The sequence below is a fragment of the Phaenicophaeus curvirostris genome, chromosome 1 (assembly GCF_032191515.1).
Source record: "Phaenicophaeus curvirostris isolate KB17595 chromosome 1, BPBGC_Pcur_1.0, whole genome shotgun sequence".
NCBI classification, from domain to species: domain Eukaryota; kingdom Metazoa; phylum Chordata; class Aves; order Cuculiformes; family Cuculidae; genus Phaenicophaeus; species Phaenicophaeus curvirostris.
This window is the reverse complement of record NC_091392.1, coordinates 83415191-83439282: the sequence shown is the minus strand read 5'-3', so window position 1 is coordinate 83439282 and position 24092 is coordinate 83415191. Positions and strand designations below refer to the sequence as shown.

Sequence of the window (24092 nt, the reverse complement as noted above, 5' to 3'; positions counted from 1 at the left end):
AGCCTTGCTTCCGTGCGAGGTTTTATGTTCCCAACTTGATTCAAGTGCAGGTGCGTCACTTATGTCTGCTTGCAACCTCTTGCCCTGTGTTCCTGTTGCTCTTGGAAAAGCTGAAGTCCCTGGGGAGGGCGATGGGGGCTGGGAGTGAATGAGCCAGGTGTGAAAGCGTTGTGTCCGCTTTTGCCTTCTTTGCCGTTTGGTTACAAACCAGGCAGGAATGTAACCGTCGAGGGCGTGAACTTTGTGGATAGGAGGCAGGAAGAACAGTCAGTCCCTTCCGTCTCCAACCACCTCTCCCAGCTTGGCCTTGGCCTTTCCCCACCCCTCTAATTATTAATTAACTACAGCCCAGGAAGTGCTTTGCAAATGGTGAAAATTAAGCCCTATGCTTGAGGCCTGCGGTTTCCCTGACCTGGAGCTACCTTCTTAGTCCGCCTAGGAACAGGCGGAGTTCAGGACTGTGCGGATCAGACAGGTGAGTCACAGGAGGTGCTGTGCCTCCAGCTGCGCCTCCGGAGCCGCAGCACTCGCTGCCATGAGCACCCAGCCCTGTCACAAGGGTGTGAGCCCACTCTACCCCCGTCAAGGTCTTGGATCTCTTTCCCAAGTCCGTCTCAAGATACTGCCTTGATTATTCCATTATTGCTTTATTTTCTTTAGTAGGAACCCCTGGTGAAGGACTGTGGTACTTCCTCCACCAGCTGCTGTCAGTCCTCCATCAGTGGGGATCTGAGAGTCAAGATCCTGATGCCATCCTGTGGGTGAGTGTTGTGAACGCTGGTTAGGGGAAGAAAATGAGAGTTGTGCTTGACAAAAATAAAAAATAAAAATACTGGTAATAGGAATAAGACACAGAAGGGAAAAAAACCCCACCTAATCAGAGCTACAGGATAGCTGGAGGACTGCACTTCACATCATTCATTTTTCTTCCTTCACAAGAACCAGATGTTGATAAAAATTAGTAAGAGGCAGGTTATAAGCGAGCCAGTGGAGGAGATGGTTCTGTAGCAGAGCAGTGGGACAGCTTGTCAAAGGACTCTAGATTTGTTAGGGATTTGAAGGTTGACTCTACAAGTAGCTGCGAGCAGAGGCTTAGGGAGCACAAGGGGGAAAGAAGCTCTACTCATAACCTGCCACTACTAATTCGATCCCTGCAACCTGGTCCAGCTCCTTGCTTATGGCAGAGATAACCCCAAAGCCAGATCAGGTTGCTTAGGGCCTTATTCAGGTGAGTCCTGGACATCTCCAAGAGCGGAGATTTCCTCCTATATAACATTCCTCCTCACTTTGATGAAGAGCAAGCGGGGTTCACTGTGCCCGTTCTGCCACAGTTACTCTGGCAGCCCCGCAACTGCAGCGTCTCTGGATGTTGTGCAGAGAGAGGTCAAGTGACTGACCTTTTAAATCGTGGTTGTTTTTGTGATTCACTACAATCTGTATAGAACAGAAGGTCATAACATCTTCATGGTCAGTCCAAATGGGTGCTCTGCTATGGAGACTGCAACGGTGTGGTGTAAGGAAATGGGGACCGTGGTGGTCCAGCACTGTTCTGGGGTCCCTTGGCCCGACAGGGAGCATCTGGCTCGGGCACGTCACAGAAAGACGGTCCATCTGTCCACTCTCCAAGCCCAGTTGGCCTTCACTGCACTACCAAATGAAGTGCAGTGCCATTCTGTGCAGAACAGCAAAGCCTCCTGTCTAATTATCAGCTCTGAGGTGATTCTAGAAGGAAAAAATTAAATACTGATTCTCAAAAAGGATGCCAAATGAGATCCCTGCCCTAAATGTGAGGGACGCACGGAGCAGTAAAGCTGCTACCTGGGCAAAAGGGTAGACAGTCTAACAGGGAAAGCAATGGTAGTGATGGTAAAGAAAGAGTCCATATCTGCTTTTGTAAAGGCAAATCCTGTCTTGTAGAATTGAAGGGTTTTGAGTGACTTAGCAAGCTTGTACATTAGGCAGGTCTGGGTGATACAGTTTCCTTGGATTAAAAATTATTTGAGGAGATTTTCTCATCAAAGTCTTTAAATAAAGCTAAAGTCATAGCATGAGAAAGAAGATAATGTTTTTCTTGGGTAAAGAATTGGTAGAAAAGAGGAAATGGAGTGTGGGAATAAACATCCATTTTTTACAACAAAGGGAAGTCATCAGTGGTCGGATCGCAGGGGCCAGGTCTGAAACGTACACTGTTCAGGATATTCCCAAATGAGGTGCAAATAGAGCTTAGTGGGGAGGTGAAATAATTGGCTGATGGCAGAAAGTTATTCAGGATAATAGAGTGGGAGCTGGTTGTGAAAAATTGCAGAAGGACCTTATGAGAATAACTGAGCGAGGAATGGAACAGCAGATGAAATGAAATACCAGCATATGTAAAACAATGTTCACAGGGAAAAATAATTGCAAATTTACATATAAAACAATGAACTGTGAACTAATCGTAACCTCTCTGGAGTAAGACTGTGATCACACAGAATTCCATGCAAATACTACCTTGATGCTTGGTTGTGGTGAGCAAATGGCAGAAATCATCACTATGTCTCGATATACACATCCCTGTATAAACTGGAGAGGGGCAGGTTTAGACTAGACATAAGGAGGAATTTTTTCATGATGAGAGCAGTGAGGCACTGGCACAGTTTGCCTAGGGAAGCTGTGTCTGCCCCATCCCTGGAGGTGTTCAAGGCCGTGTTGGATGAGGCTTCGAGCAGCCTGATCCAGTGGGAGGTGTCCCACTGGATGGAGGGTGGAACTGAATCATCTTTAAGGTCCCTTCCAACCCAAACTATTCTATGATTCTATGTTTCACCAGCACTTCAGACACTGCAGTTCTGTGCCACTCTTCACCCTTATCTCCAAAACAACACAGTGGAGTTGGAAACATCTCCGAGAGGGACAGCAAATGTGATCAGAGGTGTAGAAAAGCGCTGTATGAGGAACACCTAAATAGTGTTGGCATCCTCAGCGTGGGAAGGAGCTGAGGAAGGATACAGACATTATTGGATGTATAAAATCATGATCAGTTTGGAGGGTGTGAATAGGAATCACTGATTTTTCTTTCTTTACAAGAACTAGATGTTAATAAAAATGAACAGGGAGTAGGTCATAAGTAAGCCAGAGGAGGGGATGGTTCTGGAGTGGAGCAGTGGAACTCCTTGCCAAAGGATGCTAAAATTGTTATGGATTTGAATGTTGACTCTACAAGCAGCTGCAAGCAGAGACTTAGGGAGCACAGAGGGGAAAGAAGCTCTAGACATAAGCTCTTCCCCTCCACTTCCTTCCACCCCCATTTTGCCCTCTGCAACTCCTGTTCCAGCTCCCTGCTCAAAGCAAAGCTAAGCCCAAAGCTAGATCAGGTTGCTTAGGGCCTTGTTCAGGTCCTGGACCTTAGAGGGACCTTCCAGTCCTGAAAGGGGCTCCAGGAAAGCTGGTGAGGGGCTCTGTATCAGGGAATGCAAGGATAGGATGAGGGGGAATGAGTTTAAGCTGAAAGAGGGGAGATTTAGAATGAGATCTTAGGAAGTAATTTTTGACTGTGAGGGTGGTGAGGCACTGGCCCAAGTTGCCCAGAGCAGTCATGGCTGCCCCATCTGTGGAGGTGTTCAAGGCCAGGTTGGATGGGACTTTGAGCAACCTGATCCAGTGGGAGGTGTCCCTGCCCACGGCAGGGGGTTGGAATTGGATAGGCTTTATCGGTCCCTTCCAACCCAAACCAGTCTATGATCTCCAAGGGCTGATATTTCCTCAGCTGCTCTGGACACCCCTGGCAGTTGCTGAACGGCCCTTGGGGGGAGCACGTGTACAGCTTTTCCTGATGCCTAGTTAGCACTGCCCTGGCTGCAAGAAACGCCTGTTGCCTCTTGTCCTTTTGCTGTGCCCCACGAAGAAGAATCTGTCTCTAAAACCCCTGCTCCGCCTCTAGGTAGTCTCAGACAACTGATAAGTCTCTCCTTGAGCATCTTTTCTCCAGGTTGATCAAACTCTACTCCCGCAGCCCCTGCTGTGCTCCAGGTTCCTCACCACATTAGTGGTCTTATACTGGATTCTCTGCAGTTTCTCGGCATCCTTTTTTACAGTGGTCCAGATGTGGGTGTATTTTAATCAGCTATTTCATTTATCTTCTCCCCTAAATTTGTTCCTGTGCTAGCTTGGTTCCACAAAGGGTTTACAAGATGAGGTTCTACCACCTGTGTTGTACCGAAAGCCAAACAATAGCATAGGAGTCATCCCTTTGTTGCAATCTCTTGACCCGTTAATTATATTTGAGGAACATTTGAGTGGCTCAGGAACAGGCTGCTGGTGCACGCTGCAGCCATCCAGGAGCGCAACCTCAAAAATACCAACTGATTGCTTCTCTTCTGTGATGGCTCCCTCGCACACCAGCAGGAGCTCCTCACTGATGATGTTTCATTAGATGGCCTAGATCAGAGACAGCAAGGCAGCTTGTGTATCCAGTGACATCTGTCTCCCTGTGTCCCACTAATGTTCTCTTCCTGGGACAGATTTTCTGCTTTAATCAGGTCATAAGAGGTAGGGATGCCTAGGTTTGGTTTTTTTGTTTGTGTGTTTGTTTTTTTTTTTTGTCTGCTATGGCTTTGTATCAACCCTATGTAACCTAATATTCTTTTGATATCAGAAATTCTCTGTTGGGACTTCTGCCCAAGAAGTTCTTGTCGTTTCTGTCCTACCACTAAACCAGCAACACTTGCTTCCTCTGCCTCTGATTTAGGTGCACTCTTGGAAGCTGTAGAAGTTGCTCCCTCAAGCCACAGGTCTCTGTGCCTTTAAAGTCTCTCTTTATTTTAATATCAATTTGAAGTCAGTACAGCTGCATCATAGCAGCTGACCACATCCCATCTCATCATATGTGTGAAACTAGAAGCATTTCAAAGGAAGCTACTGTAGGTGCCTGGGTTGCCTTTCTAACAACGAAGTTCAGCTTCCCGCTCATCTCTCCTGTACTTCCCTTTGTTGTTAGTTCCTGTCTTGGCCACGAGTTTTGCCTCAGTTGTTCCTGGCAGCTGCTTCAGCTCTTTGCAGCATTTACCAGTCTGGTGGTGTGCAGGGAAGTCTGCAGCTGCTGATACTTGAAATGAGCAAGTCTCGCTCTTCCTGCTGCCCACCACGCACAGGGGAGCTGAGATGGCCCCAGGGAAGTCTGTCTCATTTGCTAGCTGCATTGCCCTCTTCGGCCACTGCTTAGCTGCCGTTCTTTCATGAGACCTGCATATCTTGAAACCAGTGCTATGGAAAAGAGTAGTCATGGGCCATAGCTGGAAATGGGTAGGTAACTGGAAATGGTTAGTTTTCCATCTTTCTGTTTGTCCAGGTTGACAGCTTTGGCCTCATCAGTACACTCTACCGGGATCTTGAAGGTCATAGAATCACTGAGGTTGGAAAAGGCCTCTAAGATCATCCAATCCAATTCCACCGTGCCTACTAAACCATGTCCCCATGTGCCACATCTACACGTTTTTGTGAACACCTCAAGGGATGGAGACTCCACCGCTTCCCTGGGCAGCCTGTGCCAATGCTTCACCACTCTTTCAGGAAAGAAATTTTTCCTAATATCCAATCTAAACCTTCTCTGGCACATCTTGAGGCCATTTCCTAGATCCTAGGCTCTCTTGGTGCTGTGTGGGCCCATTGTAGGTAGTAGCTGTTTGTCCTCTTCTCTGCCTGCTTTTCTGGGCAGCTTGAACATCACCTCCCACCCTCACCCTTCCAAAGTACCACCGCTCGTGGCAGGTGCATCCCCCAGCAGGCTATTTTCAGGAAGGCAGTGGCGTGGTTAGAGATCTAGCCTGGACCTCGAAGTCTGCAGCTCTGGGTTTGCACAGATTCCCCCTATGGCTGTGCACGGCACATAGGAAATTTACCTGCCCAGCGCACTGGAGCATGGAGGTTTCAGCTGAGTAGCTGCGGGCAGCCCAGCAGAGCCGAGCCGTGTGGCTGGGTAGTTATAACCTGTAACAGGCTGCTTCGTGGCTCAGTGTACGCTGGCATGTGCTGCCTGCTGCAATCTTGCATGGATATATGTGACCCCACGCAGCTGTGATCCCCTTGGCACTTCAGCAAGTGTTTGGCAGTGGGGAGCACTCATGGATCACATTGGACTTGTGGAGAAGAAGGGGAAGAAAGGATGTGCAGAACTGAATATTGTCAGCATGGCTGGGACCCAACATCATAGAAGAATAAAATGGTTTGGGTTGGAAGGGACCTTAAAGATCATCCGGTTCCAACCCCTCTGCCAGGGGCAGGGACACCTCCCACTGAATCAAGTTACTCAAAGCCCCATCCAACCTGGCCTTGAACACCCCCAGGGATGGGGCAGCCACAGCTCTTCTGGGCAACCAGTGCCAGCGCCTCACCGCCTTCACAGGAGAACATTTTTAAAGAATAATACAAGATGCACCTGTAGAGTCAACCCTCATGCAAAAAAAAGACAGGGACCCAATAATAACAGGGGGGATGGGGAGGAAAGACACAAAAGGAGAAGCAGAAGTGTGTGCAAAGCAGCTTGGGGCTGGGGAGTTGATGGCAGAGAGCGCTTCCTGTTCCTGGAGCCGCGCATGCCCAAGCTGTGCATGGGCTTGCGCTTGCCTGTGCCCAACAGCACTGTACAGAGGGCCAGAGATCAAGGCACGCATCCAGAAACAGGTGGATGGAGGAGGTCTAAATGGACGGGCGGTAGATGTCCGGAGAGATACATGACCAGCTCCCAAGAGGTGCAGGAACAGCTTGGCGTTGGGTGCTCCAGGACGCACCTCCGACTTCCCTTTTCTCACCAGCGCAAACTGATTTTTTCTCTCTATTTTTTTAGTTGCTTTGGTGGTAGCCACTTGGCCTCCCTCTTCTTTCACCCCCTACGATGGTGAGGTAAGAAGGGCTGAGAAGTGTGCATACATAGGGAGGGGAACCAGGAGAAGAGGACAGATCAGAGCCAGGGAACATCCTGGAAGCCGTATCTTAACAGAAACCTTTCATAGGCTGGGGGAGGTATCAGGTAGGAAGGGATGCAGCTGCTGCTGGCTGTCAGCTGTATGAGTATCTCTAGGGATGCTGAGGGGGGGATCATTCTCCACTGTACAAGCCTCCACAATGGCGCCTGGCCTTATTTATTCCCTTGGCGGGTCTTGTTTTTATCTTCTCTCCTAGGTGGTTTCACCGTGACCTGAGTGGGCTGGAAGCTGAGGCCTTACTAAAAGGACGAGGTGTCCATGGGAGCTTTCTGGCCAGACCCAGTAGGAAGAATCAGGGGGATTTTTCTCTTTCAGTTCGGTAAGTAACGTGGACACCAACTTCTGTCTTTCCAGGGTAACACACGCAGAATGCTTAGATGCTCACAAGTCCCATGTCATCTTTCTCCTGTCCTTATTCCTTTGAGTTCTTTCCAGGCTGTAAAAGGACCGGAGCTTCCCAGCATCTTCTAGAGCCTCCCTCAAGTTGCCCAAGGAGTTTGTCTTTCCAGTCATCTCTTTTCACTGGGATAGTTTGCTCTGCTTCCATGGCGGGGGGTAATGCAGAACATTTTCGACCTCTTTTCTAACCGCTTCAATAGATGGCTCTGTGCATCATCCCACAGGGTTGGTGACCAGGTGACCCACATCCGCATCCAGAATACTGGGGATTTCTATGACCTGTATGGAGGTGAGAAGTTTGCCACCTTGTCAGAACTGGTGGAGTATTACACGCAGCAACAGGGCTCGCTGCAGGACAAGGATGGAACCATCATTGACTTGCGATACCCACTCAACTGTTCCGACCCCACCACAGAGAGGTATGGAGAAAGCAATGCAGCTGGTGTGTCTGTGACAAGACCTCCTCTGTGCTTCGTGGCCTTCTTTCTGTCCTGCCCACATTCCCAGGGCAAGCCCTGCAAAACATCTCCTCTCTCCCATAGCCTCCTGTGCTTCCACAGGGGCAGCATCCCCAGGAACAGCTGGACATACCTTGACGCATCACAGCAGACCTAGTAGGGCTCTATTTTTACTTCTGGTTTCCTGTTGCCTTTGCTATTTATATACGGTTCCTAAAAGCAAAGGTTGTGGTGTTAGTTATGAGTCTGCAGTGGTCCATGGAGTGATAAGCGATGTGGAAGCCCTCAGCCTTGCCCCAGACGTCCTTAGTTCTTCCAGGCCTAGGTGACTCACATAGCCGAGAGCGGGACCACATTCCCCTGCTATTCCTAGACCCCTTAGTCTCCTTCTTGTCCCGGCACTGCATTCGACTCTGACCTCAAGTTCCTAAATCAAATCAGGTGGTTTTGCCCTCGGGTTGTGCTTTCAGGCTCTTCGATGTCCCTCGGGGGAGGGACAGACAGATCCTCCTTGCTGCATCCCTGGAGACAGGGAGCAAAGATGCCTTGGGTGAAGCACCGGGGTCTGTCCCTCCTTACCCTGGGGTCAGGCTGAGGAGGTGCCAGCATCTGCAAGTGGCTGTCCTCTCCAGGCAAGGCCGTTGGGTTGTGGCCCTGCAGTTTCCTCCCTTCCTCCCTGCGGTTGGAAACTTCTCCGCTGCCCCCCCTCCTCTCCCCAAGCTCTTACGAAAGCTCCTCACTCTCTCCCCAAGTGATTTTCCATCACGTGGCTTTGAAGAGCTGGGCTCTGTTGGGGGAAGGGAGGGGGAACAGGACCCATTAACCCTCTCCTAGCTGTGGAGGGGAGACCCGGAGACCTCTTTGATGAGCAGAAGTGATCAACCATTCCCCAGGGGGGCATCTGAATGCTGGCACATGGTGGCCAGACACTTCTTTGGGATGAGGTTCACAAATTAGGGACTGCCAAGCAATGAAAGTCACTAGCGACTTCTTTCATGGGTGAGGTGAGTATCAACAGACCTTACTTACTGAGGCACAATAGCTGCCTGCCACACCTTGCTGTCAAAATGGTTCCTAGATGTTATAGAACCATAGAATGGTTTGGGTTGGAAGGGACCTTAAAGATTATCCAGTTCCAACCCCCTGCCATGGGCAGGGACACCTCTCACCGGATCAGGCTGCCCAAGACCAGGCTGTTGTGTGATGCTCTGGCCAGATGCAGGGGTGAATGAACATCCAAGCTGCTTCTGCAACTGGCACGTGGCCTCCTGAACTCCATGGCAATTCGTGGGAAAGTTGTAGCCCTAACAGTGTTAAGTTCCTCACAGACACCAGCACTGCCCCAGGCCTCCACTGCTACCTGGTCTATGGGCAGCAAACCTGCTCCCACAGCTCTAACCACACTGGCTCCTCCACTAAGCATCAGCCTGGCCTTGATGCAGTGGATGCAGTGATGTGCAGGGAGGGGAGGTGCAAGTCAGTCTGGTGCAACAGATAGATACCTGCTTTTGAAATGCTCTTCATCGAGGGAGGTGGCCAAAGCGGCTGTGGTTCCAGCTGCTGAGGGAGTGGAGTGAGGGGAGTGGAGAAGTTTCCAGCTGCAGGGAGGAAGGGAGGAAACTGCAGGGCCACAACCCAACGGCCTTGCCTGGAGAGGACAGCCACTTGCAGATGCTGGCACCTCCTCAGCCTGACCCCAGGGTAAGGAGGGACAGACCTCGGTGCTTCACCCAAGGCATCTTGTCCCCAAGTGGGACAGAGCTGGAGTAAACACAGCCTTTGGCAGGCACAGCAGCCGCACTGTGAAGGCACCTGAACGCAGAGCCCAGCACACGGCTCAGCTGGAGATGGGGCTGTTGTGGAACCAGGGGGTGCTGCTTGAACCAGACCCATTCCTGCTGGAGAAGGGCCCAGATCCCCTCCCTGACACTCAGCTGGGAAGGAGGAAAGGGGTTGGGGCAGAAGCACTGGGGCTGCGGTGGCCCTATTTCCCAGTGCACCTCACAGCTCTCAGCTTTCTATAATTTGCATCTCTAGCTCCAGATTCCAAGCAAAGTTTGTGGAAGCAGAACAGAAATGCAATGAACATGGCCTTCCGCATCTTTACTTGGTAGCTCAGCAGTGCCACCCAGGACCTTCTGCTGTAGTCCAGAGAAACTGCAGAGCTTGGGGCAGGCGTGAAGAACTAGAGGATCTGCACAGAGAAAACCTGGGTCACATCTGGAGTTTCTGCAGGGCCAAGAGCCCTATAGTAGGAGAAGAGGCCAGGGTTATCCCATCTCCCAGCCTGCTTCTGGTGTGCATCACTTGCACCCTCACCACACGGTGCAGTGAGATCCCACCAGGCAGGCACAAACCCCCTCAGGGACCTTAGGTGGGAAGGGTCTTGGCAGCACCTGTGCCATGGGATGCTCCTCATCTTGTGCTTACAGGACAGAAGGGGTTGTCAATTGGGTGTTTGCATTGAGGACAAGAACATGCAGATGAACAATAGGGCTCCAGATGGCCTCTGGTGTTCACTCCGAAGGTTAGGCTGAAAGCTGTAGTGTGATGTGCCCAGCAAATGTGCATTACCCATTCGCTGAAGAGGTGACTGAGTTTCAGAAAGAGGGGTACCTGGGATGGTTCTTTAATGGATCTCATCTCAACACAGCCACCTGGGTGCCGTTAAATCTGATGGGAGGAGTTTCTGACTCACCCCGTTTATTTTGTTTCCCTGCTGTATGAGGTTCCAAAGCACCCTGCAGCAGCAAGGCTGGAATCCTAATAATGCTGGGAGGTGCTGAAACCCACCAACTACCCTCCCTCAACTGGTCTTTAAGCCAGCGACCATAGCTCACCTGTGCTTATGTGTATCACATTTGATGCTTTCTCACTGTGTCTGTCCTCTGGTACCAGCGTACTGGTACTGGTACTCTGCTGTCCCTGCTACTAGGAAGAATTTCTTCACCAAAAGGGTGATCAGGCACTGGCAGAGGCTTCCCAGGGAGGTGGTGGAGTCCCCATCCCTGGGGGTGTTTAAAAGATGGGTAGATGAAGTGCTTGGGGACATGATTTAGTAGTCGAGAGGTACGGTTGGACTTAATGATCTCTAAGGTCTTTTCCAACCTAATGATTCTGTGATTCTATCCCCACCTCATCCCTTTCCTTTCCTTACCAGCTCTTCACTTCTTTCTGTCTCATCTGCTTTCCCCAAGATCCTACTCCTCCCTTGGTTTTGTTCCCTCTCCCTTTCCCTCCTCATCTCCCCCTGCCTTTTTTCCTCTTCCGGTGTTGCTGTCCTTCACTCATCAGCTCAAGGGCATCCACCTGCTTGCATCTCCACCTCTCTTCTGACCCTCTCTTATTTTTTCCTAGGTGGTACCATGGGCATCTGTCAGGCTCTGCAGCTGAGTCACTTCTCCAGGACAAAGCCACCCCTTGGACCTTCTTGGTGCGCGAAAGCCTCAGCAAACCTGGGGATTTTGTCTTGTCTGTCCTCACTAACCAGCTTAAACCTGGTTCTGCTGCTGCACCAGCTGGGGCAACCAGTGCCTCTGGGGTCCCACTGAAAGTCACGCATATCAAGATCATGTGTGAGGTGAGCAGCTGGGAAAGCAAAAGGGAACTGTGTGGAAGAGATTCCTGCTAATCATGTCCTCAAAAGCATGGGCCCTGTCTAGCAGTGCTTCTGAAAGTCATAGAACCATAGAATGGTTTGAGTTGGAAGCGACCTTAAAGATCATCCAGTTCCAAACCTCCTGCCATGGGCAGGGACACCTCCCACTGGATCAGGCTGCCCAAGGCCCCATCCAACCTGGCCTTGAACATCTCCAGGGATGGGGGCAGCCACAGCTTCCCTGAGCAACCTGTGCCAGGGCCTCACCACCCTCATAGTGAAGAAATTTCTCCTTATGTCTAGTCTAAATCTGCCCCTCTCCAGTTTATACCCATTGCCCCATGTCCTATCACCACAAGCCTTTGTCAACAGCCTCTCCCCAGCTTTCCAGTAGCCCCTTCAGGTACTGGAAGGTCACTATAAAGTCTCCTCAGAGCCTTCTCCAGGCTGAACCACCCCAACTCTCTCAGCCTGTCCTCGTATGGGAGGTGCTGCAGCTCCTATCACCTTTGTAGGCCTGATCAGAGTGCTGTCACCTTCCACATTCCTCAGGTCCTTGCCCCAGCCTGGGTGACCATGTGTAGTGCTGGGTGTTCAGACACAAGAGGAGGTAGGGCTCAGTGTGTCCAAGATCTCCAGTACAGGGAGTTCATGGTGGAAGAGAGAGGAGGATTCACAATCAAATTACGAGTTCATCAAAAGAGTTAAAAGCTCTTGGAGGAGGGGCGTCTGCACGGCCTTCACAGTTAGCCTGAAGGATGTTCTCGGCTGTCCTATTTCTTTCATATGAGATGATGCAGAGAGTGGAGGGAGATCTCAAGGACAGAAAGCAGCCGACCTTAAATGAGAGCTGAGGGTAACAGACCTTCTCTGGGCTTCATCAGTGAGAACAGGAGCCAATTCACAGTGCCATGAACTGAGTGTTCTCAGGGCAAACTACCATTCAACCTCTCTGCCAGAGGAAATGCTATTCTAGACGGCACAGGGTGGTGCTTATGCCTTTGCACCCCAGTGTCACCTTTTCCCTGCGCATTATCAGCTTTGTCTATAGGAAGATTATGAGCGGGGTATTACTCGTTCTTCCTCCATTTAGAATGGACGCTACACAGTTGGAGGTGCTGAAATGTTTGACAGCTTGGCGGATCTGGTGGAGCACTACAAGAAGACTGGAATTGAGGAGGTGTCTGGCTCCTTTGTGTACCTGAAGCAGGTAAATCTTGTTTCTTCTGTTTCTTTGAAAGGCACCCACTGGCTGTTTGTTTCTGCTTTGTGTCCCTCTCCTCCTCTTCTCCACAGTGCACAGAGGACACTCTGCTCTCCAGCAGCATCTCTCTCACACAAACACGTTGTGTTTCCCCAGCCCTACTATGCTACGAGGGTGAATGCTGCTGACATTGAGAACAGGGTGCAGGAACTGAACAAGAAGAGTCAATCTGAGGAGACATCCAAGGCTGGATTCTGGGAAGAATTTGATGTAAGAATCTGCTGGGAGACATTACTCTGGCTTTTTGGGAAGTCGCTGTACCACTTCATTCTCCATCCTTGATTTCTTCCTGGACACAAACTTCTCAGTTTTTCTGTGAATTCTTGTCAGAAGTCTCTGGTTGGAACCTGCTCCTCTGGGGAGCGAGTGTTATATTTAAGTGAACCCAGTGAGGTAGAAATGCAGGGTTTTTTTCATGGTTGGGAGAACAAGTCACCAAGACAGTAAGGGATGAACCGTGGAGTTTTCAAGCCTAGGTTTGCTGTTCATTTCTCTGCTCCCCCACAAACATGACCATGTGTCCCCAGAGTCACCACTGTTCCTCTGAGTGCCCGTGTCCCGTGTCATACATTGTGACCTTGCCATGACTATTCTCTCTTCTGCTCTCAGAGTCTGCAAAAACAGGAAGCTAAGCACCTGTTTGACCGTCATGAGGGTCAGAGACCTGAAAACAAGAGCAAGAACCGATACAAGAATATCTTGCCCTGTGAGTCTTGCTTCTTCACTGTTAAAAAAACCCCACAGATAGACACTGACAGGCAATGAAGAGCTGTCCAAGTCACTCCTGGCTCTGCTTTAGTCCGCTCTGTCCTCCAGAGTGGGTTACAAGGTGTGCGCCACTGAGGATTTAAGAGCTGATGAGAGAGGTCACAGCCCTGTCATGTCCTCGAAGGAAGGAGGGAAGGATACATCAGACTCATTACGTTCTGATGGTTCATCATAAGGGTAGGGAGGTGGGAGGATGGGGTGAGATTGGTCTGAGCCCAGAGAAGAAGAGGTGAAAATACGGGGCATTCACTGGGTAAAGTGAATGAGGTAGCATGAGGCAGCAAAGGAGCTTCATGTGGCTGGGCATGGAGTATCTCATTGCTCTGTTTGTTCTTTCCCTGCACCCCCAGTTGATCACTCCAGAGTCATCCTCCAAGGAAGGGACCCAAATATCCCCGGATCTGATTATATCAATGCCAACTATGTCAAGGTGAGACTCTTGAAAGATGACCCAAAATGGGGGAAGGCCTACCTGCTCCCGCAGCCCTCCTGACCTTCCTCTGTCTGCACTCAGAACAACCTGATCAGCCCAGATGAGTGCACCAAGACCTACATCGCCAGCCAGGGTTGCCTGGATGCCACAGTTAATGACTTCTGGCAGATGGTGTGGCAGGAGAACACACGCATTATTGTGATGACCACACGGGAGGTAGAAAGAGGGCGGGTAAGTAGCGTTCTGTAGGTGTTTTGGAGCTGCCCTCTTCTCCCCTTCAACCTCTGCTCTGCTTTTTCTCTTTCCTGCCTCCTGTCCATCCTCACCTCGCACTCTCTGCCCCACAGAACAAATGTGTGCCTTACTGGCCAGAGGTGGGCAGCATGAAGGAATACGGTGCCTATCTTGTGGAGAACGCTGGGGAGCACGATGCATTGGAGTACAAACTCCGACACTTCTGTGTGTGCCCTAGGGATAATGTGAGTGTGCCCAGTCGAGGGCTGTCATGGAGCCCAGGGGTCTAGCGGTCACGCTGTGTCTAAGGCTGGGAACTGCTGGGTGCTGTGGTGATGCTGCTCTTGTGTCATCTTGGGGTTGCTGTTCCTTCATGGTTTGGGCTGGAACCACATTGGTGGAATCACCACAGGAAATGGAACATCTCTGTGGCTTCAGGCCCACCTCCCCCTGGGACAGAGGCCAGGGGTAGCACTGGGTTGCAGTTTTACCTGTGGAGTGTTTTGTTATCACCAGGGTAAGGCTGTGCGTGAGATCTGGCAGTACCAGTACCTGAGCTGGCCCGACCACGGCGTACCCAGTGAGCCGGGAGGAGTGCTCAGCTTCCTCGATCAAATAAACCAGAAGCAGGAGAGCATCCCTGACGCAGGGCCTATCCTGGTGCATTGCAGGTTGGTGCAGACGCTGGGCTTTGAAGCATTCTCCGTTCTGGGTGAGGTGTAGGAACTCTGTCCTGCTGCACCAGCTCTTCCCTGGACTTGCAAGTGAAGCTTACGCCAGCCCTGGTGTTTGGTTGTTCCTTTGATGCCCCCAAACCAAACTCCGCTGCCTGTTGAATCCTTGACTCTTTCGTGGTGGTGCTCAACAGCTGCTGCAAGTGCCAAATCCTTCCCCAGAAGCAGCTGCATTTTGTTTCAGGAGCTGTATTGCTCTGACTTCTGCATGTCCTCTCCTTGCAGTGCTGGGATTGGCCGCACTGGAACGATCATCGTCATTGATATGATAGTGGAAACGATCTCCACCAAGGGTAAGAAGAACCTAAAGTGTCTTGAAGTGACCTGGCCTGCCCAGTAGGGCTGTGCCCTTAAGTCCAGCTGCAAAGGGATGAAAACTATCAGAAATCCATAGGAGAGATTCTGCCACAGCCCCGAGAAGGTTGTGCTGTCCTTGCTGTGTGGCAGCTGCTGACCTCTGCACTGTATCCACTGACTGTTGCATCAGCCTTCCCTGAGCTCGCGTTCTTCCTCCAGGGCCAGACTTGGCGGATGCTGAGCAGGAAGGAGGGATAGGAGGTCCCTACAGGAGTAAAGAGTGTGGAGGGAGGTGGAAACTTTCTGACTGACATGCACTGTGACCGGTTTTGGTGGAGAAGTGGGAGAGGGGAGTCAGTGAACGTGTCCATAAGCTTTTCTGGTGCCCCTTGCTAGGGCTGGACTGTGACATTGACATTCAGAAGACCATCCAGATGGTGAGGGCCCAGCGCTCAGGGATGGTGCAGACGGAGGCCCAGTACAAGTTCATCTACATGGCCATCTGCCAGTTCATAGAGACCACCAAGAAAAAGCTGGAAGTTATTCAGGTGAGAAAGGGGACCCTCCTGCCCTGTGAGCCTAGGCCCTGCCTGATGCTGCCTCTGAGCCCAAGTGTCTGCTTCCCAAGCTTTAAGCCACCACTGGGACTTACAGACTAGGATGCTGCACCGAGATTTCTGTCTCTGTTCCTCCCTTTAAAATTCAAGGGACAACAGCCTAAGCACCAGCCCCTTCTGAGCTGCTCAACAGCAGTTAAGTTTTAATGGTTATTTCAGCTACGTTCTCTATACTGTCTGCACTAACTGCGGCTTTGTTACAAGCTGAATCTAAAACAGGGAAAGACTTTGACCTCTCCTTCTCTCTTTGTCTTTTCCATCCTGGTTCTGCAGTTACCTCCCAAGCCCTTGTGGAAAGGATTTTCTCCTATTTGCTGAGAAGCAGCATCTTTTATCTCTCCTTGTAGCCTCTGGCAGCATCTGGTAGCTGCTGCTATCTGTTTAATATTCATTAGCCAACACTTGGCATTCCAGTGCCTCCAGAAACTTGTTGCCACACTGTTCACTCCTGTACGAGGATACATTTACGTCTCTGCTCCTCACTGCGACAGCAGTGAGCAGGGTGCACTGAGCCTGAGGATCTCAGCAATCCACTGAGATCCTAGCACAGAAACACGGTTTAACAGCCAGAACTCTTCCACCACGATGCTTCATGTGCTTCTCCCAAGCCACGCTGTTCTCAGATTGGTTTTTCTCTCCTGTAGTCTCAGAAAGGCAAACCAAACGAGTCTGAGTACGGGAACATTGCCTACCCCCCTGCAGTGAGGAACGTTCATGCCAAGGCTTCAAGAAAATCCTCCAAGTAAGAGCTCACCTAAACCAGAGGCTGAGCGATGCTCTCCCTGCTGGCTTTTTCCCTCTTGCTCACTTGTTTTGCCCCGGTCTTACAGGCAGAAAGAAGAGCCAACAGTTTATGAGAACTTTGGGAAAAAGGAAGAGAAGGTGCTGAAGCAGCGCTCCTTGGAGAAGAAGCTGAAAGGCTCGCTAAAGAAAAAATAGGATACATTGCAGGTAGCCCCACGGGGGGGTTGAACTCAGGCTGCAGGACTGGAGCTCATGTCCGGGCTGGCCTGTCTCGCATTCCTTGCTTTTGGACTGGAGCTAGGCCTTCCCCTTCTCGCCTGTGCCACTCTTCAGCGCCCTGAAGCAAACCACTTCCCAGCTTAGCTGGCTGACTTCACTGCCCCTCGCCTGAGCAGGCAAGTGAATCCTCCCGCTGCCCCATCATCAAACGTTAACAGAGAAAGGTTCACCCCCTTCTTCCCCTTGCTCTCTGACTGCTGGGGCCCAAACTCACCTCTGCTGCGCCACCTTCAACGAGCTTCTTGAGGAACAGCTGAGGGAGGTATTTACAGGAGCTACATTTCTGCCCACTGCTGTGAGTTAAGAGTTTATCCTGCTAGTGTTCCCTGAAGCCTCATCTCTTAGAGTCTGGAGGTTTTGGTGCATTTCAGCTTAGGTCCTCTGTAATTGAACAGGAAACCTCCTCCTGCCATAATACCCTCTGACCTACAAGCCTTTTTCTACTTGATCTTTTGGTTGGACACTGTAAATATACCAGAATTTGATGTGACAGCCATGTTTTCTCTTTTGTTTGTAAATAAACATATATTTGTTTGAATGCTGAGTCCTGAAAGTTTTTTTTCGCCCTGTAATTTTTTTGAGTACAGCTGTACTCCTGGCTTCACCTGCAGCTCTGCAAAGGCTTACAGAAATGGCTCTAGCTTAATTTTCATCACTTCCTGCAGCCTTCAGTCTCCTGGGCAGAAGCTGTGACCAATTACACTGGCTCCTGGCTATTTTCAATACACTGATCGGCAAAAGCACAGGGGATCTAACCTACTGCTAGCTACAGCGCCGCTTGCAGCAGCAGCCTGGGCTAAAGACCTTCAGAGGCCCCTTCCCACCACTTTTTATACAATTCTGTGAGTGCAGGAGAACACGCCTTAGAGCTGGAGCCTCCCCTTGGCAGTGTCAGAACAGGAACTCAGCAGTGTTTTTAAAGTCTTGCCAGTTAAAATTAAGCCCCAGTCTGTAAACTGTACCCAGGGAGAACGCTGATGGACTAAAGTCACAGCTAAAGAGCGCAGACCTGAATTTTCCTGCGGCAGTTGGCCAAGAACATGCTGGGGAATCTTTAATTTACAGGTACAGGTACTGCTTAAGCTGCGGATGTTTGTTACTTAACAGAAAAGATGGGTCGTGTGTCCTGGACTAGGACCTGGTTAGAGCTGATGGCATGAAATGTCAGAGCTAAAATTCACAAAGTGACCTAGAACCCAGACCAAGAATGCTTAGAAACGTCAGACAGGGAATTTCACCTGGTCTGAACCACACCTGGGTCCTGTGTGGGAACATAACAGCACCAGGGACCGGCACAATCAGTCCCTACCAGCTGTCTCACACAGGACCACACTGGGCAACGGTAATCATCCCCTGCTTTGGCATGGGGACTCCAAGACCAGACTCTCCCCTCTCAGTTTAGAGCACAAATCAGATGGGGAAGGGGTACAAAAGAGAAGGAACGTGACATACCTGGAGAGGAGGCTGAGGGGAAACCTCATTGCTCTCTACAACTACCTGAAAGGAGGTTGTGGAGAGGAGGGAGCTGGCCTCTTCTCCCAAGTGACAGGGGCAGGACAAGAGGGAACGGCCTCAAGCTCCACCAGGGGAGGTTCAGGCTGAACATTAGGAAAAAATTTTTCACAGAAAGGATCATTGGGCACTGGCAGAGGCTGCCCAGGGAGGTGGTTGATTCACCTTCCCTGGAGGTGTTTAAGGGACGGGTGGATGAGGTGCTGAGGGGCATGGTTTAGTGATTGATAGGAATGGTTGGACTCGATGATCAGGTGGGTCTTTTCCAACCTGGTTATTCTATGATTCTATGATACCTTGAACATACAGTTTGTAGTAAAACAGCAAGGGCCAATATACCTGCCTGGGAGCCAGCAAGGTGAAGCAGCTCCCAGTCCGTACAAACCAGCTGGAAACAGGCCCTGCGTCCTTGTAACCCTGCCACCTGCCCACACTCGTGTGCCGGGACTGCAGGAGGGAGCAGGAACCCCACCATCAAGGCAGTGGCAGGATGATTTAGGCAACTTCAGCTCAGTTTCCTGCTTTGATCTGGTGCCAGCAGAGCCAAGGCAAGGCCAGACAGCGTACAGAGAAGTGGAGGAGCGCTATAGATGCTGTAGCGACTTCAGCCATGGCAACGCAGAGAACGCTGCTCCCCAAGCCAGCGCTGCACGGCACAGGTGCGGCAATAATGCACTTCCAAGACAGAAGAACTCATCTTGTTAGGAAAATATGACTTCACCTTATGGCTAGGCAACAGATAAGCTTATGAGGGACAAATCACAGCACCAAGGATGAGTGCCCCGTGCTTGTCTTGTGCTTAGCTGGGGACATTCGTCCCCTTGGTAATCGCAAACTCTGCCTCAAGCAAGCAAAGGCAGGAACGATGCCACAGGAGCAATCCCATCCTTCTAGAGCTGAGCAGCTGGTTCTGGAGCATGAGGCTGCCTGGCACAAAGACATACTCAAGACACGATATACTGGGAGGAAGGACTCATTTCATAGAATTCTAGAATCACCAGGTTGGAAGAGACCCACCGGATCATTGAGTCCAACTATTCCTGCCAAACACTAAACCATGCCCCTTAGCACCTCGTCCACCCGTGCCTTAAACACCTCCAGGGAAGGTGACTCAACCACCTCCCCGGGCAGCCTCAAAGCTGGTGGGAAGTATTTGGAAAATAGAAGATACTTTGTGAGCAGAGCCTCTTCCCAGGTACCAGACTTGAGCTTCCCTCCACCTGGGAGCCAACAGGCACCTCACCGGCTTTGCAACTCAGTTGCCACTGGACAAAAAGGCAGGAAAGGGACAGTGGGGAAAAGAATGGGCAGAGGAGTAAAAACGGGTGACAGTGTATTGTGTTTCTACTTGAATGATGCCCGATACAATCTTCTAAGCCATGGGGCTAAACATCTACCTGTGCCTTAGGCTTCTGGGTAGCGTGAAAGGACAAGTTTGAATTAATTTCCTTCTTAAAAAGCTGCCACACCCTTAAGGCTAAATTCTACCCAGAGCATGGAAATGCAGACATCTTGTGAAACAAGCTTGGGTTACTCTGAGAACTTAATTTGTGTTTAAATTCCAAGACTTATCGTATCCATAATATCCACTGTCTGCAAAGAATACAGACTGGACATGAACTTTCATGACTGCACAGGAAGAAACGCAGCAGTGAAACTAGCAGATTGCTCTGCTTTACGCTTGGGCACTGCTAGGCATAGATCACTTCTGGCTGCCTATTGGAAAATGCACTTTCAAAGCTGCATCTAAAAAAATTGGTGCTTTCTTGATGCTGAAGGTTAAGATGTGTATTAGTCATGGCTGTGATTTCCCATAACACTGAGCCGTAAATCTGGAAATCATACATTGTACCTGTTTTTTTGGACATCTTGTGCTCTGCTTCACCCAACTTGAGAGTTCCTGAAAGCCTCCTCTTCATCAAGGAGCTTATGTTGGAGTTGTTTGAAATTGAGGTGTTCTCCTGGCTGAAATGATGATTGGTGGCTGTCTTGGCCACAGCAATCATGAAATGTTTTGAGCTTAAAATCTTTGACAATATGAGGAAAACTCCTGGATATTGGGAGAGCAGATTTCAGGCTGTTCAGGTTAGTAAGATCCCCTGGGAATCTGCTTTTTGAGGGTACTGGGGTCCATAAATGTTGCTCACTTTTAAAAAGTCATCTTTCAAAAGCACAGGAGCAGGCAATTCCAACACGTCAGAAGTCAAGCGAGGCAGAAGGCTGAACAGGGATCTCCTCCTGCAAAAGAATGTGCTTGGACTTTGGAAGAAAAGTCAGGCTACACAGGAAGGAAGTCAGGCTACACAGGAGGACCAGAGAAGCTGTTTGATACTACAGGGAGAAAATCCACATGGCCCAAATGCAGCTGGAGTTGAAGCTGGCCAGGATTGTGGTAAGGAGTAAAAAAGGCTTCAAGAAGTTATGTTAACAGCAACGGGAAGACTGAAGAAAACATTTGTCTGTTATTTGATGAAGTTGGTCACCTTGTCCCCAAAGAGGGATGAAGATATAATATAGAAACTTAGGAGATAAGAGATGAAAAAGGCATTAACATCAAAGGTGGACACTGGGACTGAGCCCTGGGCTGGACACCCACAGCTGGGGGCTGATTTTGAAATCATGCAGGATTTGCTGCTGCAACTGAATGCACATAAATTTATGGAACCTGATGAGACTGATCCCAGGGTACTACAGAGTTATTGTGAGACCTCTCTCAGTTATCTTGGGAATCTAGAGAAATTCAGTTGACTGGAAGTTAGCAAAAGTTCTACCAATTTTCCAGAAAGGGGAGAAAGACAACCCCGGTAATTACAGGCCTGTTGGTTTCAACTGGGTGCCTGGTAAAATTGTGATTATTCTGGGAGAGATTGGAAAAGGCTTGAAAGACAACACAGTCAAAGGTCAAAGCCAGCACAAGTTCCTGAAGGGGAAGTCATGTCTTTCTAACTTAATAACCTTCTGTGCCAAGCTTATCTGCCTAATGGACTACAGGAATGCAGCAGATATGGGGGCTTTCTGGATTTTAATGAAGCTTTTGACATACTCTCACAGTGTCCTCCTGGACAACACCCAGCAAGACATGCACACAACACAACAGGCGAATAATTGGGTGAAGGGTCAGGCTCAAAGAGTTGTAGTAAACAGGGTTACGTCTAGCTGGTGTCCAGTGGTGCTTCCCAGGGCTGTTTTAGGGCCAGCACTCTTCAAAGCTCTTTTCAATGATCTAGACGCAGGAGCAGAGTCCGGACTGAGCCTGCTGACAATACTGAGCCACCGATTCCCCCAAGAGGACAGAGACCTTAAGAGATCCTGACAGATGGGCGTGCTAGGCAACCACCAACCACAGGGAATTAGAACAAATGCCAGATTCTGCATCTGGAATGATATAATCCTGGATGTACACGTAGAACAGGCTGGAGTGATGCGCAGAAAGGGATCTGGGCACTTTGGCTGATGGGGAGCTCTATGGATCAACAATGTGCCCCATCCGTCAGACACAAGGGACAACGTTATCCTCGAGCGCATTAGGCACAGCAGAGTTAATTGGTCAAAAGAAGTGACAAGACCCACCGTACTCTGCATTAGGCCAGTCTCGCCTCGAATACCAGGTGCAGTTTGGGGCTCCATAATATAACAACACAAAAATATTAGAATGCGTCTGAAGGAGGGCAACTGAGATGGTGAAAGAGGGCGTGACTTACAAGAAGCAGCTGAGGATACTGTTTGCACAGCTTAGAAGAGACTGAGAACTGACCTCAAGCCATCTACACTTTCCTCACAACGGGAAGCAGAGATGCTCTTCTCTTTGGTGTCCAGCAATAAGACACGAGGGAATGGCATAAAGCTGCACTAGAGGACATTCAGATTGGATAGTAGGAAAAAGTTCTTCACCGAAAGGGTGGAGAAGCTCCCCAGTGAAGTGCTCGCAGCCCCAAGCCTGTCTGTGTTCAAGACACCTTTAGACAATGCTCTTAGCCATGGTTTAACTTTTAGGTTCTCCTGTGCACAGTGAGAAGTTGGACTTGATCCCCATGAGTCCCTGCAACTCAGGATATTCTACGATTCCATGATTATGAGAAATCTTCCAAGTCTCAAACCTAGTAAAGGGCAGCCCAGCAAGATAAGGAAAAAGCCAGCCCCTGAAGCAGCCAGGACTTTGCCTCTGAAACCCAAGCACAGAAGAAAGTTTAGCTGGTGGAGGAAGATTTCTCCTATACTTTTGGCTAGAATAACAACATAGATCAGGACACAGTACGCACGTGTTGTTGTGACATGGAAACGCAGGTAAACCTACGCTCATGCCTAGCATCTACAGGCAAGTAAGAAACTGGCCCCGGTCACCCATGGAGATGTAAGAGCATCCTCACCTGCCCATCTTTCCCACCCAGGGATCTCTCAGTGAGCAGGAGGGCATTTCTCTTGCTCCTTTCCCTACAACATCCCGATCCTTCCTCCAACCAAATAAAAGCACTGTTCCACTTCTCCCTAAGCAAAACACCCTCTTTTTTTCAAGCACTAAGCACACTTAGACAAAGTATAAATTTGGGGACTTTAATTTTTATAAATGTTCAGAAGAATCACTGAGCAAACAGTGATGCAAAGACACTCCAGCAGTGACAGGCACCCAATGAATGACATTTTCCTGCATTCGGTCCCCGGTTCTCTTGGGATCGAGAGTGAGAAACAAAATTTACTAGGAAAAAAAAAAAAATCAGGTGCCAACGGCAGCAGAACTCCCTCCCTGGGCCAAACTCCAGAATTCTGATTTTACCCTACAGAAACCTAGAGATGAATGAAGATTAGAGGTGAACTACTATGTCCACGTAAGTTAACACCAGTAAGCACTGTTGCCCGCTCCCCAAATTTAACTGGTGGGGTGAGAAAGGGACAACAGCTGCCCAGTGGCAAAGACCAACCCCATAGCTGGATCACCACAGGTGGAACAGAGGCATGGGAACCAATCTGGCTACTGGATTATCAACTTCAAACCGAGGGCAAACAATGCTAGTGGAGGGAGTTCAAAACTCCTCACTCGTATCTTCTGCTGGTCAGCGCCGGTGGTTCTAAGAGGCTTTAGTTCCTTTCATTTCTTCCCTTGTTTAAGTAGGAGACTGTCACTGAAAGAGACAGAAGCGAGGCATTAGTCCACAAAGCGCAAACAAAGCTGAGCCAGACCCTCACTATAGACCTGGGGTTGTGGGGTATGACACCTAAAGGATCTGGACTTCCAAGTCCTTCCTACCAGGTACTTTCTTAAAAGCCCCTTAAGTCTTCTAGGATGACCAAGACAGAATCTGGTCAGAGGTAAGGAAGTAGGAACTTGCAATCAGAAATCCCTCAGAAAAGAAACTAGTTCCAATTTCCTTTTTTATTCTAAGAAATCTAAAACTTATAGCTCACCTGGCACTGCCATGGCCAGTAAACACTGTCCAGAATAGACAGAGCCACTGAACACCTGCTAGCTGGGAAAGCAGGGAATGAGGTTTTCCAGCATGGACTATAAAGCTTTTAGAGAGTAGCAAGAACATCTTTCCTAGAGATCATTATGCCAAACCAACACAAATTCCTATGATCACCTAACTGCCTTCTTACAGCCTCCTTTGCCACAAATGTAGGATGCCCTGTACACACGGGACCTGTTGGAGGATGCTTCTTAGTTACTCCTGCCTTCCCCATGCAAGATTCCTTATGGGACACACATGGAGCTCAACTTGACTTCTACTTGCTGTGGGTGTTTGAGTGGCCCCTGCAAGGAAGGGCTTCAAGCTTCACATCACAAATGGAAACTGAGGTGGA

At 49.7% G+C, this 24092-nt stretch overlaps 1 protein-coding gene across 2 annotated transcripts; it reads left to right on the top strand.

Moving 5' to 3' along the window:
• Positions 1-196: 196 nt before the first annotated feature.
• On the top strand, positions 197-17322 carry PTPN6 (protein tyrosine phosphatase non-receptor type 6). 2 transcript variants are annotated; one of them, XM_069865871.1, is made up of 16 exons: positions 6545-6725; positions 6821-6876; positions 7156-7278; positions 7583-7777; positions 11174-11396; positions 12508-12624; positions 12775-12888; positions 13288-13384; positions 13797-13876; positions 13961-14110; positions 14227-14358; positions 14630-14784; positions 15073-15140; positions 15541-15692; positions 16406-16503; positions 16592-17322. In XM_069865871.1, the coding sequence occupies exons 2-16, from the start codon at positions 6869-6871 to the stop codon at positions 16698-16700; spliced, it is 1821 nt and encodes a 606-aa protein (XP_069721972.1). In that variant the 5' UTR covers positions 6545-6725; positions 6821-6868; the 3' UTR covers positions 16701-17322. The 2 variants fall into 2 exon arrangements, with proteins under 2 accessions (XP_069721961.1, XP_069721972.1); XM_069865860.1 differs by lacking the exons at positions 6545-6725; positions 6821-6876 and adding an exon at positions 197-761.
• Positions 17323-24092: the final 6770 nt, after the last annotated feature.